The 15,366-nt window shown below is 48.4% G+C and overlaps 6 protein-coding genes across 6 annotated transcripts; 3 read left to right on the forward strand and 3 right to left on the reverse strand.

Moving 5' to 3' along the window:
• Positions 1–1,358: 1,358 nt before the first annotated feature.
• On the forward strand, positions 1,359–2,083 carry FPRO_08191 (uncharacterized protein; the record flags this gene model as incomplete). Its single annotated transcript, XM_031221832.1, has 3 exons — positions 1,359–1,741; positions 1,814–1,975; positions 2,029–2,083. The coding sequence occupies 3 exons, from the start codon at positions 1,359–1,361 to the stop codon at positions 2,081–2,083; spliced, it is 600 nt and encodes a 199-aa protein (XP_031087351.1).
• A 445-nt stretch (positions 2,084–2,528) lies between these two features.
• Positions 2,529–4,968, reverse strand: FPRO_08192 (uncharacterized protein; the record flags this gene model as incomplete). Its single annotated transcript, XM_031221833.1, has 2 exons — positions 2,529–2,783; positions 2,833–4,968. The coding sequence occupies 2 exons, from the start codon at positions 4,966–4,968 to the stop codon at positions 2,529–2,531; spliced, it is 2,391 nt and encodes a 796-aa protein (XP_031087352.1).
• A 1,238-nt stretch (positions 4,969–6,206) lies between these two features.
• Positions 6,207–6,863, forward strand: FPRO_08193 (related to ankyrins; the record flags this gene model as incomplete). Its single annotated transcript, XM_031221834.1, has 1 exon — positions 6,207–6,863. The coding sequence occupies one exon, from the start codon at positions 6,207–6,209 to the stop codon at positions 6,861–6,863; it is 657 nt and encodes a 218-aa protein (XP_031087353.1).
• Positions 6,864–8,602: 1,739 nt separating this feature from the next.
• FPRO_08194 (putative TRM11 Catalytic subunit of an adoMet-dependent tRNA methyltransferase complex (Trm11p-Trm112p)) lies at positions 8,603–10,093 on the forward strand (the record flags this gene model as incomplete). Its single annotated transcript, XM_031221835.1, has 4 exons — positions 8,603–8,716; positions 8,770–9,587; positions 9,667–9,872; positions 9,927–10,093. 4 exons carry the CDS (start codon positions 8,603–8,605, stop codon positions 10,091–10,093), a joined length of 1,305 nt encoding a protein of 434 aa, XP_031087354.1.
• A 310-nt stretch (positions 10,094–10,403) lies between these two features.
• FPRO_08195 (putative VID24-required for vacuolar import and degradation of Fbp1p) lies at positions 10,404–11,699 on the reverse strand (the record flags this gene model as incomplete). Its single annotated transcript, XM_031221836.1, has 4 exons — positions 10,404–10,470; positions 10,530–10,887; positions 10,942–11,092; positions 11,145–11,699. 4 exons carry the CDS (start codon positions 11,697–11,699, stop codon positions 10,404–10,406), a joined length of 1,131 nt encoding a protein of 376 aa, XP_031087355.1.
• Positions 11,700–13,898: 2,199 nt separating this feature from the next.
• Positions 13,899–14,662, reverse strand: FPRO_08196 (putative mago nashi protein; the record flags this gene model as incomplete). Its single annotated transcript, XM_031221838.1, has 6 exons — positions 13,899–14,039; positions 14,089–14,176; positions 14,232–14,295; positions 14,344–14,439; positions 14,504–14,541; positions 14,625–14,662. The coding sequence occupies 6 exons, from the start codon at positions 14,660–14,662 to the stop codon at positions 13,899–13,901; spliced, it is 465 nt and encodes a 154-aa protein (XP_031087356.1).
• Positions 14,663–15,366: the final 704 nt, after the last annotated feature.

Consider the following 15,366-nt stretch of genomic DNA (forward strand, 5'->3'; position numbering starts at 1 on the left):
GTATAAGTTGACTGAGAAAATGATTTGTTCTTATCGTGCACAGATAAATTTCCAAGAAAAACAGACTGCGCCACATATTAAGTCGTAAAAGAAATTATTGACTATGAAGCTTGTGCCAGACCAGTTCTTGTCTGAGCATACCCAGGTAGTGTAGGTAAGGCAAGGTACCTAGTATAAGAATACCTGGTAGAATCGTGCATGCAGTTGTGGGGCCTCCCGAACTTCTTATTACAAGCATATCCACCCGAGTCCAGGTAGGATCTGAAACCGCCCAATTCAACCCATGCTTCCGCAAAATAGATCACTAGCGTTTATGAGCGTGATTTGCCTGTGATGGAGAAGCTTATATTCTAACTAAGTAAGATGCGCAATCGTGACAAGAAATCAGCAGAAACAGGGAAAATCTCAAATAAAGAAAGTTGATGTGCCTCAGTTCCCAGTGTGACAGATAGCCTTATAGACCTCTTCTTTGGGTAGTTCTATCGTGCGGGTGGATAGCTTCATTACCATGGTCTCGTCATAGGCGCGACTAGTTTGTGTACAAAGGGTAGAAATGACCAGACTGCCCGCCTGGTCTGGCCACAGGAACAAGGAGCCAGAAGTTGCACTTGAAGATGCAAAGCAAGAAAACAGATAGTTTGTTATACCTCAGTTCCCAATATGACAGGTAGTTCAAAGAACTCGCTCAAGTGACTCTACCCTGCGGGCCAGACAGCTTGATCATTATGGGCTCATCATTGGTGCGATGTATGTTGTGTGCAAAGTGCACATGAAGGGACGGGAGGTAGGTGTGTGATGATGAAAGAGAGGGGTGTAGCCTCAGGCATCCTCAGGCACCTTCACCCCACAAAAGGTAGAGGTGCCTTAGTACCTTAGTACCTACCTAGGTACTAAGGTAGGTAGCTGCCATTGTGTTGTAATGGAAGTGAAGAAGAGAGGGGGAGTGGGAGTGGGAGGAGAGGGTTTATATACTGAGGCGAAACTTTGCTTGCTTGAAAAGTTGCTTTACTGGTAAAACTTAACACGGAGCACAGTACCCATTGGCTCATGGGTACTCTAGGTACCTAGGTAGGTAGGTAGGTATGCAAGAGCTAACTCCTACCTTACCAAGAACAACCATGACCTAGATGATCACCGCCCCGCCTCTCAATCAACTCAATTGTCGCAAACCACTTTACAACATCACGTCAAGATCACGGCTTTCCTCTAAAGTATTACAAAGCTGTGAGATAAAGGGAAAACAAAGCGACGGGTAGTCCCTGGAGCTCGATTACGGCCTCTTTACTGTTCTCTCGTCATTCGATTCACCTACCGGCGCCTTCTACATCGACTCAGCAACACAATCCAACACACACAATATGGACTTCGCTCCTTATCAATCATCTCCTCCAGAGCACTCACGTGTGACCTCTCCCGACTACGCCTCTCCTCGACCATCCTACGATGCCAGACGTTCGTTTTCACCGGTCGCGTCTCCTCCACCGCTTCAGCACCCACAGCCACAAAGAGGATGGAGCGGTTTCGATGGCCAGTCAGCCGGCTGGGCGGCCATTAGTCCTGATAACCGCGCTTTCGGTGGATCAAACACAATGCCTGGTGCCTATCCTGCTGCCGAAGTCAGCGAGTTCGACACAAGCTTAGGAATGCGCCTGGATTACGAAGCATGTTTAGCATATGTCGCATTTCCACCATTGGGTGCGATTATACTGCTGATCTTGGAACGGAATAGTGACTATGTGAGGTACGACTACATCGTTATGGCCGTGCTCGAAACTTTTATCAGTGTATGTTCGTTTGCTGACACTCGTATTAGGTTTCATGCTTGGCAATCTGCATTGCTATTCACAGCCATTATGGTCTTCCATCTTATATTTTCATGGTCAACGTTCCTGAGCTGGCTCTTTCTGCTTTGCGATATTGCCTTAATTGCTATTCTCACTCTTCGAGCTTACAAAGATGCAGAGATCCTTGACAGGTACGCGGAATCTCTCAGTCCATCCTAGATCTCATTATTAATAGACTTATTAGATTCGAGGTGCCATTCCTCGGTACCCTAGCTAGCAGGTTCCTTGATGATGAGTAACGCATAATTGAGATGCATACGCTGCTTGTATTGTACTGTTTTCCTGTTTTTGAGTTTTGTCCATTTAGTCGTATTCACAATACCCCTTCCCAGCTCAGGACTGGTGATCAAATTACCTTACGTTAGAAGACAACCCTCTATCTTATCAAATTAATAGATATGCTCACACCTCTTCAAGCATAACTGAATTCTTCTAGAAAAGCAAGTGCCTTGAGCCTTGGCTCGTCCGTGTTGAAATTCGGCTGATACATCTAGTTCTTAAAGACCACATTTGCCAACATTTCAAAGTAGCTCAACGTATTTGAGCTTACTTTCAGTCATGGAGAGACAAGAATGAAGTATCTTATTTAGGTCTCGCAAAATGTATCTTGAATCCGCGAGGATGGACTCCGCAGAGTCCGTATTCTCAAATCATGCTAGTACTCCGTGAAAATCTATAACTCCTCTAAAACTTGCTAAGCACAGGTGCCACTGTGCCCTTTAGTGTAGGCCTCTCCTCGAACACAACCTCTCCAATCTTGGTTTCTGGGGAACTACCCACTTCCAGCCACCTTGCCAGGAGGTCGTTACTTTCTTTGGGCTTTATAGAATCATCTCGAGTTCCGACAGTTATGTGAGCAACGCGGTTTGCACACTGCCATTGGTCATTTTCGTCTGCTAGGCGAACCACGATAGCCATGATCCTGTCATCAAACACAGCCTATTTACGGTCAGTTGCTGTAGAGCTCATGAGTTTTGGGCCAACTTACTCGTTCGAGCATGACATCGCATTCCCCAACTTTCGCTTCAGGGTCTCCTGCAGCCTCTGCTTCTTTCTGCAGCGCAGCGTATCTCTGCCAGAGCTCAGGGTGCTCCTTACTGCCGGCCTTGTGCAGCAAAGTCACATGGAATTTTGGCTGTATGCGTCGTGTTTGTTTGAGTTGTGTATAAAGCCGCGAAGTTGCAGGTTGGGTGGCTTCGAAGGCTTGCTCAAGGGCATTGTTGACCTGTTGGGTCGAAATCCCTACAGACATGTATTCCATCTTTCTTGGCTTCTGAACCTTAGGTTTTTGCTGCTGAGGGTAGCTTTTCTTGCCCCTGTCAGGTATATCGTGCCTGAAATCTGGCTTGTAGCCGAGGGCGTAATCCATGGCCGCGTCATACGATGCAGCAGAGGGAATCTCCTTGACTAGGTTTGGAAACAACTTGTGGAGTTGTGTGACGAGAATTTCGAGATTCTGTCGGCTGCTGGCTGTAGGATCAAGATCAATCACAGCATCGAAGCCATCGTCGGGTCGAGAGTGCGGATTGCAGGCTTCATATCGGTTTATGAAACCCTCCATTACACCAATGAATTTCTCCTTGTCACTTGCCGCATGGATAGTCTGGTGGTTATCACCCCGGGCAATAATTCTTTCTTGAGTGATTCGCCGGATCTCATCGATTGAGTCTTCATCATGCTTGAAGTTCATGCAAACAAGCTTGGCTGAAGAATGCTGGAGCTTCACATCCGTGATGATCTGCTTCCGTTCGTGTCTCTGTGCATTATTTCGGTCTGCAATCACGGCAGGATGGTCTTTGAGTTCGTCCAACACCATCTTTGTGAAGCGCGGGGGCCGGCCCTTGCCAGAGATATTGTCGTTTTGAACATGACCCCAACCGAAAAGGTGCGAGAGCCCCATAGCAAGGGTTGTCTTACCACAGCCAATGGTGGCAATGGGACACAGAATAACGTCACGAGTGACCTCTGTCATTACGAGAGGATCCAGGTCTCCCATATTAGCTGCATCTGCGCCGTTGATGTTCTTGAATTTCAAGAAGTCATCACGGAGAGCGATGATCCCGTGGTTATTGTTGTACTCCTTTCCCAGCTTCGGGTCTGCGGCAAGTCGTCGTCGGGCGTAAAGCAGATACTCCTCGGTGATCTTGGTGTGTTTCTTGAACTTTGGCTGTTTTCCAGCAATCAAAGCCTTGGTACATTCTCTCCACTGGCGGTACATCAGGTATGGCTCCTCAAACTTGTACTTGAAAAACCAGTCGCGATATGGATGTGTAGAAGGATCGTGGGACATCTTGCAACGTATAACAAAACCCTCGACATCGCGACCATCGTGTGCTCCAGACTCAGCTACTTCTTCAAGGAAAGTCTTGACTTGGTGGATGTCGTCCATTGTGATAAGACCCGTTTTACGGAACGCCCACTCATCGGCAAACTCTTGAACGAAACGACTGGGGTAGGTAGCGAAGTCGGGTAAGTTGAGGTTGATACCATGGAGATATAACCCAGCCTTATCTGGACCGTATGCTAAGATGTGCTCCTCGAATTGGTCATCGCAAAGCTCCGCGACTGCAGTCACGTTCCTCTTGCGGAGCTCTCGTGCAAGATCTGCTTTTGTCTTGCCAACGGCAGCGAGTTGTTGTTCTAGGCGCTTCTCTCCGGCGCTGGCATGGCTGACTTGGATGTCATCTCGATCGCCAGTTGAGTGCTTGCTGCACACAATCAACGTGTCGTCTTCCAATCCGGCAATGAAAATGATGCAGCCATTCTCCTTGAGTGTCAACTCGTAGGGGCCTTGAGTGCGTGTGAAGATGTTCTCCCACTTGGTCTCATGAACCTCGTTAACATTGAAGAACTTGTCGTAGCCTCTCACAGCAATTTCTGGCTCGTTTCTTCGTGTCTTGGTAGTGAAGAGGCCGCGCGCATATGTGGGCAAATCGCGTCGCTTGTAATCCCAGTCCTGCAAGCGCCAGGAGTCGACTTGGATGCCATCCGCTGATCCTTTAACATCGAACGTTGTCTTTTTGATTGCGAAGCCGCCGCGTTTCTTGTCCTTTCGGGCACTATCCAAAGCACGCACGACGTTCGCTACGGCTTGAACGTCCTGGGGAGTGTAAGGGGCAGACATTCTGTCGAGAGCTGTTGAAGAAGCTCGAAGATTCTGGTGATTCGTGGTGAATCTACTGAGGGGTGTGAGAAGAGAACGCAGAGAACTATGGTAAACAAGCATGAGGCTGATAGCGATGGTTCCCGGGCAAGATGATACGCTTTCCTCACTTGAAGGGCAGGCAATCTTCTGTCGAGTGGTCTGAGCCAACTTGTTCCAGCTAACCCAAAGGCTTTTTTTCCGTAGCCTTGAGCATCTGGGATCTGGGAGAACTCACTTTTTAGAAAAGGGAAGGGAAAAAAAATCCAAATCAAGAAAAGAGTCGTGCGCGTGATGATATTGCAGTTGCTTACAGTGCCCTGTCAAGTGAACTGAACTGGGCAACAGTGTGCGTCTTATTGTGCACAAGGGGTATCTGTAAGTATGTATCAACTGAAACCAGGTACAGATACAGCCACTGGCTGGGCCTCTTATATGTAGACCGGGTCCGCGATGGTATTTCTGTAGACGCAGCTCAAATGAGGTTGTGGCGGTTGTGCTAAGGTCGATGCGGGCCAGGAATAGGTCGAAAACTGCCTTACGGCACCGCCTCAATAAAGAACCAACCTAGGCTCTCTTAGTGAGTCAGGCCGCTATCCCTGAGGGGCAAAGGTTACACGGAAGAGAAATCAATGTTCAATCAAGGTCCCAGACTCTTGTGTTCAAGTTCGAAAACTGGTAGACCTTTTACTGAGTCATCCCATGGATCCTTTCACCATCAGGTCAGGCAAGCACTTTGGATGTGGAGGGGCAAACTACCTTACCTACCTTACCTACCTAACCTACCTACCTAACCTACCTACTTACTGACTCTAGATGGGTCTTGCCCTGGAATGATGATGTCTGGTGCGTCACGCCGGCAATAATTGAACGCCAGGTGTTGGAAAATGATTAAAAGTGACATATCGGGGCTAAATTGGTTGATAGAGCTTGTCTTTTGCCTAGGTACCTAATAGAAGGCCATGAGTTAATCTGTATAGGTAGGTAATGGTGGAAATACTGATATTTTGTCAGTCGTCATGACGGGTTGTGGGGTTCCACATGCAAGCTACCCCGCCAAAAATCTTCCTTCTGCCTACAAACAAAGTTTCAACGGTTTCGACACTGACGACGCGACAAGCTAGAAACCTATCTCAACTTTGTACATAAGGGAAACTACTAGGTACCTATTCAGATCTCATTCTTTGTCGCAAAACAGCACTGGGCATAAATTTATAATCATGTCTACCCCAAACCCATTCCTTCTTGCAGCCGATAACAACCCCGCGTTGCTGCCCCTCCTCCGAGAGAACCCAGCGCTCGCATCGTCACAGGATGAGCATGGTTATTCACTCGTCCACGCCGCTGCCAGCTACAATCATCTCGATCTCCTGCGAGCGCTAGTTCGCGAGTTCGACGTCGACGTCGACCTGAAAGATGAAGACAACGAGACTGCCTTGTTTGTTGTTGAGACCCAAGATGCTGCTCAGGTCCTCGTCGAAGAGCTCGGAGCAAACATCAACCACCGGGGATCAGAAGGTTTAACAGCTAGGGAAAAGATTGAAGCGGAAGCTGAATTTCCTGCTGTTGCGGAATACCTAGCCATGGTCCAAGCCAAGAAGGCCGATGATCCTGCCTCGACCGCAGCGGCTGTCATGCCTGAAGTTATCCCTCCCCCTCCAGAGGGAATGAAGGTTACTGTTGGCACTATGGACGAGACCACAGACATTCCCGAGGAAATAGACCCGGAGTTCCGCAGAAGAATCGAGGAACTGGCTCAACGTGACGATTTCAACACCCCTCAAGGTCAAGCTGAGCTGCGGAAGTTGGTTGAGGACGCTGTCCTGGGTGAGGGTGGTGTCGGTGATGAACGCAACGTACGATCGAAGCAAGATTAAGGGATCAATCTGACGACCTTGTCTCCCACATGAGATACCTCCCGGCCGCGTTGGGTGGTCTCAGGATAGTGAGGTCATCACTATTGCCAGATACACTTCTTGAAAAGCTCGTAGCACTGAGGGAAAACCATGTTCTCGAAGGACAGGCAACTAGCACATCCATGAGCAAGCCACGAAGCCACTGTGCTGACATGAAACCCTCCCAACTCAACTTGCAGACCTTGGATTCCTTGGGATCGTTGCCTGGCACAGAATACCTTGACAGATAGGAGTCGATGCTGTCACGGGGCTCCACACGCGAGCTACCAAGGCGAATGAGCGAGAACCACTCGTAAACTTCTGTGGCGAAATATTCCAGAGACTCGCGATCATTTTCAGAGAGAACCTCTGGGTCGACATCGAGACTCGGTTGAAGAACAGCGATATCCTGCGATATGTTGGATGTTGATGCACAGGCTGTGGGAGAGAACTTTTGCAGAGGATCGGGATTCGGGACTTGGAAAGCGTTAGTATGAGATCAACATATGGGTTCAAAGAGCCTGGTTATACTTACTTTGGCTTGTGCTATTGCAGAAGAGCCATGTTATGGGTTGAGTGAAGACAGCCTTGCAGGCATAGACCAGCCTGTCATAGCCCTTGTGCCCCCGAAGCATGGATGGATCTCTAAGGTTGTATGTTACCACTTCACGAGAATTAGCTGTTGTGTCTGGCACTTGCTATCTGGCCACTCACCCCAACGTGGTTTTGACCCTCGTCCACCCTTTGCACCATATGGTTTACCAACAAGTCCTGCACGTTCATATGTCTCCTTGTCGACGAACATGGTCAATACACCTGCCAAGAGTCAGTTCATAACCTCCAAGGATTTGATCCATTTGTATACCTTCGCGCAAGGTAAATAGCATGCCAACCGTTGTCTGTCCCTCTGAGAGCATCATGATATCGCCTGAAAACAGGGTTAGCGTCAGAATCACTTAGACACAGTGCAAATTTCTTGCCCTTCTTAATATACTCGGTAAAAAAGGCGCCTTGTAGAATATCTCCAAGCGACATTACTACCTTCGAGTAGCGAGGGGCATGTCGAGCGTTGCTCAGCTGCTGACAAGCAGCATCATAGGCCTCTGAGGGTAGAATTAGATCAACCTAACCTCAGTTCAGTATTTGATTCACTCTGAGCGTCCATGCTTGTTCAAACCTTATGAATGAAATCCATCGACATAACTGCGGTCCACGGCTTGCCCTTGCGAGGAGTCTGCTTGGTGTCAAGGTACCCCATAGTGCCGTATGAAACAAAACATTTTGGCGACTGATAAATCGACGGCGCAGCAGCTGGAAACATGGCTGAGTGTCAGGAAAAGTATGGTATTATACTGTGTGTGATGTCAATTGCTGATCCTGCACGTGTGTAAGTCGCAAATGCTAACATAGGTGCTGGGTAACACAAATGGAACGTTTTGGTTAGCCGGGTTTTTCTCGGCGAATTTTTCTCTCAAGGCCATAACCTAAAGAGATCCTCTTGGTTGAGCTGCATCCTCAACTCTGCAAATCACTGAATTTCCCCAGATATTTGGACTGTGAAGTACTGAGCGCTTTGAGGGTTCATATCTGAGTAAGGCAATTTCCTGATCAATAGAGTTAGGCATTTGGTGTGACTTTCCCCCACCACCCCAAGTCACAAATCCTAGGGTAAACTGAACTTCCTCTTACACAACAAGATTCACCAGAAACTGAAAATTGAGATGGATTTCCTCATCAAATTTGCTCAGGCGCATGAGACATTTCGAGTCCCTGAGATCGAGGCTTTGGCCTTGGTTGAAGGCCTTGATATGAAAATAGTCGACTATAGCCAAGACGTCTGTTCTCCCATGAATGATATTGGTCAAACCCAGAAACTTACTGTGAATAGTCCCCATTTTGTATCGTGTACCTTGATTCGGTTGAATCGGCTAGACGTCTGGCCAAGAGATCCATTCTAATTCAATCTATCCATGAGCTCTGGGGCAAAGGGCGCACACTGGATGAACTTCATGAATCAGTCAAGAAAAACACATCTCATGTCTGGGATGTTTATCTTGGAAAATCATTCAAGTTCGATGTTGACCCATACCAAGGAACTCGTTCAGCCAAAAAGAGGATCGAACTTATCAACTCTTTCCGCTTTCTGGGCTGGACTGGGCCTGTGAAAATGACCAACCCTGACAACTTATTCACCATCTTCGAAATGTGGCCCTATAACAGCGTTCCCTTGAATATTTTGGACCCCACAATGATGTATCTCGCACGACATGTAGGGAACTCATCGCGAGAACTCTTGGTCAAGTTCGACCTCAAGAAGCGAGGATATATCTCAACGACGAGCATGGACTCTGAGCTCGCTCTCGTCACTGCCAACCTTGCACTCGCTGCCCCCGGCAAGCTATACTACGATCCGTTTGTTGGAACTGGTTCCTTTCCCATCGCCTGTGCCCATTTCGGTGCCCTTGCATTCGGAAGCGATATAGATGGTCGAAGTATCCGCGGCGAGGGTGGCAACAAGAGTTTGAAAGGCAACTTTGACCAGTATGGCATTGGGTCTTGCTTAGGAGACGTATTCTCGGCCGATTTGACCAACACCCCAATCAGGAGGCATCTTCGCACATGGGATGGAATTGTTTGTGATCCTCCATATGGTGTGAGAGAGGGGCTGAGGGTTCTTGGTCTCCGTGACCCTGAGAAGACCCCCTGGTTGATAGAGCAGGGGAAGCAACATGGAATGCACGTAATGTCCTAGCCGTTTGATTTGCGCATTCGCTGACTACCGCAGGAAACCAACTTATGTGCCACCTAAGAAGCCTTATAGCTTTCTGGTGATGCTCGATGATATCTTGAGTTTTGCAGCCGAGACTCTGGTGGATGAAGGGCGATTGTCATTCTGGATGCCAACAGCTAACGACGAAGACCAAGAGATTCCCGTACCCAGCCATCCTTACATGGAAGTTGTGTCTGTCTGCACCCAGCCTTTCAACAAGTGTGAGTTGCCGCTGGAGCCTTGTTGCTGATCCTGCACCTACTGACATTTCGCAGGGTCCAGGAGACTCATCACCTACCGTCGGCTCCCCGACTCGCAAGTCTCGCAAGAAGCCCTCGGGGCTTACACAAATAGACAGAAGCTCACATTGAGCGGAACATCGGCAGACGAACTCAACCCGTTTCGACGTGGATATTTCAATAAGTTCGAGGCCGAAGAATAAAACCTCGCTTACAGGAATGACTTCGCTTTGCTCCCATCAAAGACTTCCTATGCTCCGCATTCATATGTGATAACTGCCCATAAAACCCAAATCCTGATTACCCACAAAAGCAACATGCGTAGGCACGTCAAGACGTCATGATAGCGGGCCCTAACCCTTCCCGTATTCCCATCTATAAATATGTTGTTATAACACTGCTGGATATCCCAAACCGGTCCTGCAACGAAACCTAGTCGATGACTGGCGATGTGCTCGTAGCGGCGCCGCGCTCCAAGCTTGTAGTGTGCTTTGCACTGATGGAGCCGTAAATTTAACGAAATTCGGTAGCGGCAAAGCATCCCCGGTCGGGGACATGCTTCAGCTCCAGTTGCTGGAACCTGTTGCCAATTAGTATGCAGGAATTGATGCGTGATTGATATTGGTACGGGGAACAAACTTTTCGCTTTTAGAGTGGAAGTAAATACCGCTTACTTCACCCTTGACCTGGTTGAAGCAAATGTAGTAAAACCCCTCGAAGCTGGCACCCGTTATCGTGCGAACTCGATGATCTGGAACTAAAAAATGCTCTTTCCAGCGCATAAAGATGGTTTCTCGTTGGGCAGCATCTCGAATGGTGACAGGCCCCTTGCGAGCCTGTTTTTGGAAAGGACGAAAGGCTGTAAACTTGGCCCAATGACTCAAGTCAACCTTGCTATTTGCACCCCAGTTCTCGTGTTGTGTGTAGAAACTGTACTTGGAGCCGATGATTTCGCCCTCGAAATATGTCGTGAGGGTGGGATGGTCTTCGGTTAGACCTTGAAAATAGAGTTAGTGTTATTGTCGATCTTGATTGCACTCTGACCACCAACCTTGGATACGCAGATAGCCACAGAGAAAAGACTCTCGCATGTCAACATGCTTAATTTCGACCTGCACATCGTAGACCTGCCTCTCTGACTGTTGCGTGCCATGAAATTTGCTGCCCGGACGTAGGTAAGATGAAGGAGCCGAAGGGATAGTCTTTTGATTGTCAGATCATTGCATATACAGTGCGATCGACGTTTTAACTCACCCTCATACATGAAAAGTCAGAGCCCATGGAGGGAGACCAAAGCTCATCTTCTTGCGCATCGACATCAACCCAATCTGACTCTCCATTCGGCGACCCTCTCTGCCTGGATGATTCTCGAGCGATTGATTCGGTTTCAGATGCTCGCTGCGTGCTATTTGAAGGCTCTCGGCTCAACTGACTACCGCTTTCGGCCTCTCTTCCCTTTATTTCAGACGCTGGGCCGCTAGGCATTGGAGTCGTGGCAGCCGTAGTAGCAGTTTGAGGACGAGGAGACATGGTGGAAGACCTTGAGGACGATTCGTCAGATGGACGCCCATCGTACATGATGGCATCGTCGCTCGGGCCTTCGGGCGCAGCCGGCGCGTCGACGGCAAGGGGCGAGCCGACATCAACAGAGAGATTGGAGTCGGGCAGATCAGCATCATGGACTTGATTATCGTCGCGTGACTGCCAGATAGGACGTGGCTGATGTTGAACATCGTCAGGACATGTCGAGAAACTGTAGGACCGAGGCGAAGCGGCTTCGACCGGCGGATTTGATGATGGTGTTGGCATTGTTGTGACGTGTGATGGGAGATGATGCAATTAGACGGCGAAAATGTCGATGCGCGATATACATAAGTTCATAAACAAGACAAGAAGAGTCGTGGGTATCACATCGACCAGTAGATCATGTATGTATGTTGCGAGGATTTGACTGACGTCGAGCGCTGTTGGAGGCCAGAGGGGAGAACAAGCAAGTTAGTGCTAATCACCAAAACGGGTGGCGATCTCGGGGACTAGCGACTTTGGTAGAGTTGAACGGGGGCGCCTGAAAACCCTTTAGAAAACAAACAACGTGCCCATCACAAAAGTTGAGGGAGAGAGTGGTGTAATAATACAGGTGATGGAAGAAAGCAGGTTAAAGCATGGATGCCAGATCGCATATGGGTATGGGCCGATGATCACTGATGGATGGCAAGAAAAGGGTCAAAGTCGGTCGGTGATGCTGCTGGGTTGTCTTCCATTTTCATATCGACGGACGAGGGGCTTGATTTGCTGCCATCCGGGGTTTCTGTACCTAGCGGATTTGTTGGTGGGCCATCCACTCCACTCGGCAAGACGGGGAGTCTTCCAAGTCTCCCTAGCTCATGATTTTACTGTAGGCAAGGTAATACTGTACATGATCAAGCGTCTTGGGTTGAAGGCAGATGCCGTGTAACTTGGGGTATGCAACTCCTCAACCAACATGATGGCCTCACTACATTGGAGTAATGAAGAGAAGAATCTCTACCTACTAGGTATGGAAACATCCGACAAACAGGCCTTACCGACTCATATCTATGAGTTTTACTCAGGTACCAAAAACAGCCTTCTTCCCTGCCTCAGTACCTACAAAAGGAAAGACAAGCGTGCTAAAATGGCGAAAAAGCCTAAGAAGATCAAGTAGATTAATTGTCCGTATTCCCATTGTCTGTCACTCGACTTTGCCTGAAACTCTCCATTCAAAGTCTTTGTGGAAAGCTTTGCCTACTTCCCCGGGTGACATGTAACTTGAGAAGATGCAGATCGAGGTGTCCTCTCCACTATGATTCCTTTTCATCTTCGGCTGAGATGCTGAGGCTTGACCAGGGTCTACTTTGGTCTAGGTCTAGGTCTAGGTCTACCTAGGTCCAGTCCCAGTTCCATCTTAGCGGGCCATTGTGAACCTTAACAAGACCTTTCATCCACTGTTAGTTATAACAAAGGGAAATTTCACAATTGAGTTTTTATCTCGAAGTGGCGATGAGGACCCTCCCTCAAGACTCGAGCCGGCGCCTCTCTCTCAGATACAGAATCAGATGCTTCCTCATGCAAATGAACAAGAATTGGGCTGCTTCCGTGCACGTACCCAGGCGCTATCGGGCAGCCCCAGCATCCCCCCACCACGTTGCCGCTTGCATTTCATATGGGGTGATGGGCCTCTAACTTAAGGAGACATGATGCATGCACACGCCAACTCCGAGACAGACCGTTTTGCTTTGTTTTGCTTTGCTGGCATGATCTGAAATCACCATATGGAGTACCACGTTGGTAATTACCATCTCTATCTCGCATCATCGTTTCCTTCACGGGTCTACCCGTCGCCTATTCATTAGCTTTTGCAGTATTGGAGCCTCCGCCACCTGCATCATCTCTTCTAAATCACTCCTGTTTGCTATTTCTCCGGGAAGTGGCATCTTGTTATTGATTGTTTGCAAGTGCAGAGAGCTCTTCCAGACCGCTCACTCAACCTCACATGTGAGCCTGCCCAGGAAGTCTGGTCCAAGCGTGTGCTACTCAGGTCTTGATTAGGATTGCATATTGCAGGCTGAAAAATAGAGCATATAGCATGATCCGACTCGTGTTATCAGGTACGATTGGTAGTTAGCAAATGACTCCATTCCTCATCATGCCACATCCCCCAGGGCATTATCTCAATATTTCCTGCATGGAACTCCCAAGGTTTCCCTAGCTCTATGATCGAAGAAGTTCGGTAAAGTATCTAGTGATTTCCCACCTACCCGACAATAGTGCCCAAAATGCTTTTCTATGGGATCGCTTCTTTGGTGATATTGTTCTTTCATTCATGATATGTAAACATGGCTTGTTTCTGGTAGTCTTTCACGCCTTTCTTTCACAGCCCGGGTATCGTTCTTAGCTACATCCGAATCATCACCTCTATTATCAAGATTTGCATCCTCGACTTTTCGATCCCATAACACCGTATCCCATTATTTTTAGTCGGGCCCGTCCTTAAATCGGCTTGATCTTGAAGTGCAGAGCGATCAAGCTGAAAACTAGAGCCTTGAGATCCTGAACAAGGTAGTAGAACACTCGCAGACCTTCTGGGTCAGCAGACTCTGTGACATCCACCAGGGATCCAATTTTGGCAGTCTACTGTGCTGTCAGTAGTGTTCCGAAATATGCTGCCTCAATGACCGACCTCGAACGCGATATGATCGTTACCAATCCGAATCTCTAATTCCTGGCGTCCGTCTTTGTTCTTCTGAGGCCATTTCGAATCATCTTCTCTACGCTGGGTTAGCGATGTTCAGGCAAGGCCACTGGGTGTTCGATTCGCCGTACTTGGTGATCTCGCTCGTCTTGATGATGCGCTTGATTTCGTCGACAACTACTGAGCTGACACACACTATGACTTATCAGATGCTGATTCCGCGGGGTTAGTTGCATTCCTTACTCTCTTTTCGGATCAAACTATCGTTTCGGTAGTTGGAGTTGTTGGCATATCGGGCTACCGCGCTGCGGCCATCGCCGACGACTCGAAAATCGAATTCTGAGCGCGCAACACGTTAGGATAACTTTAGAACAGTAAATAGACGCCGCACAACTATTCGTACCAAGGAATTCGTGACCGAAACGACCCATATGGCCAGAGCTGTTTGACGAAACGTCATTAGCATCGTTTCGCGACAACCAATTAGACGGGGAAGCGAGAAGAAGTCGCGATGATAGACTTACTAGTATCGCAAGTAGAACGGCTCGTTTGAGGACGTCATTTTTTCTGCTATGGGAAGGCGGCTGGGAAGGCGGCAAGACTGGCTGGTGGTATTACTCAAGTCAAGATTTATCAACTATCACACTTGAGATCACAAGGCTGAGAAAGAATCGCGGGACCTTGTGGTAGAAGATGTGTGCACGGACCATATTCGGCGGGGCAGAACAGCTTTACGACAGCGACACCTCCATCAGGTAGGTGTAAGACCTTCACCGTCGGCAGCCAACTAAGGCTCGCCGCTTTGGAAGTACACTAGCCGTCAACCCAAGACTCAGCTATCAATGAGGCAATATAACTACACCAGGTCTAAGAGTGGCCTCCTTATGTTTGTCTGAGTCGTAAATCATCTTTCAAAAGTATCTGATGGTTTCTTTTTCAGAAGTAACCCTCTCAATCTGCAGTTAAGGATAAAGAAATCATCATTGAATGGGTAGCCTCAAAGTACAAAACTACCCCTTGTTAAGTCACGTGATAGTGTCCCTCACATCAAGTCGCTTAGTGCCACCTGTTCGACATCGCTGGCAGGACAGATCTTCTTGAAGTTGATGCCGTCCAGAGCTGGTCCAAAATACCACAGGGGATTCTGGTAAAAGCCGATAGCGATTGCGCGCCAGATACCACTCAGCGAATGGCCAAGGCGGATTCTGGTACTCAACCTGACAATTAAAGCTCTAAAGCAGCTTGAACCCCTGAGCTGAGCCTCCC

This window comes from Fusarium proliferatum, assembly GCF_900067095.1.
Source record: "Fusarium proliferatum ET1 genome assembly, contig: FPRO_scaffold011, whole genome shotgun sequence".
NCBI classification, from domain to species: Eukaryota; Fungi; Ascomycota; class Sordariomycetes; order Hypocreales; family Nectriaceae; genus Fusarium; species Fusarium proliferatum.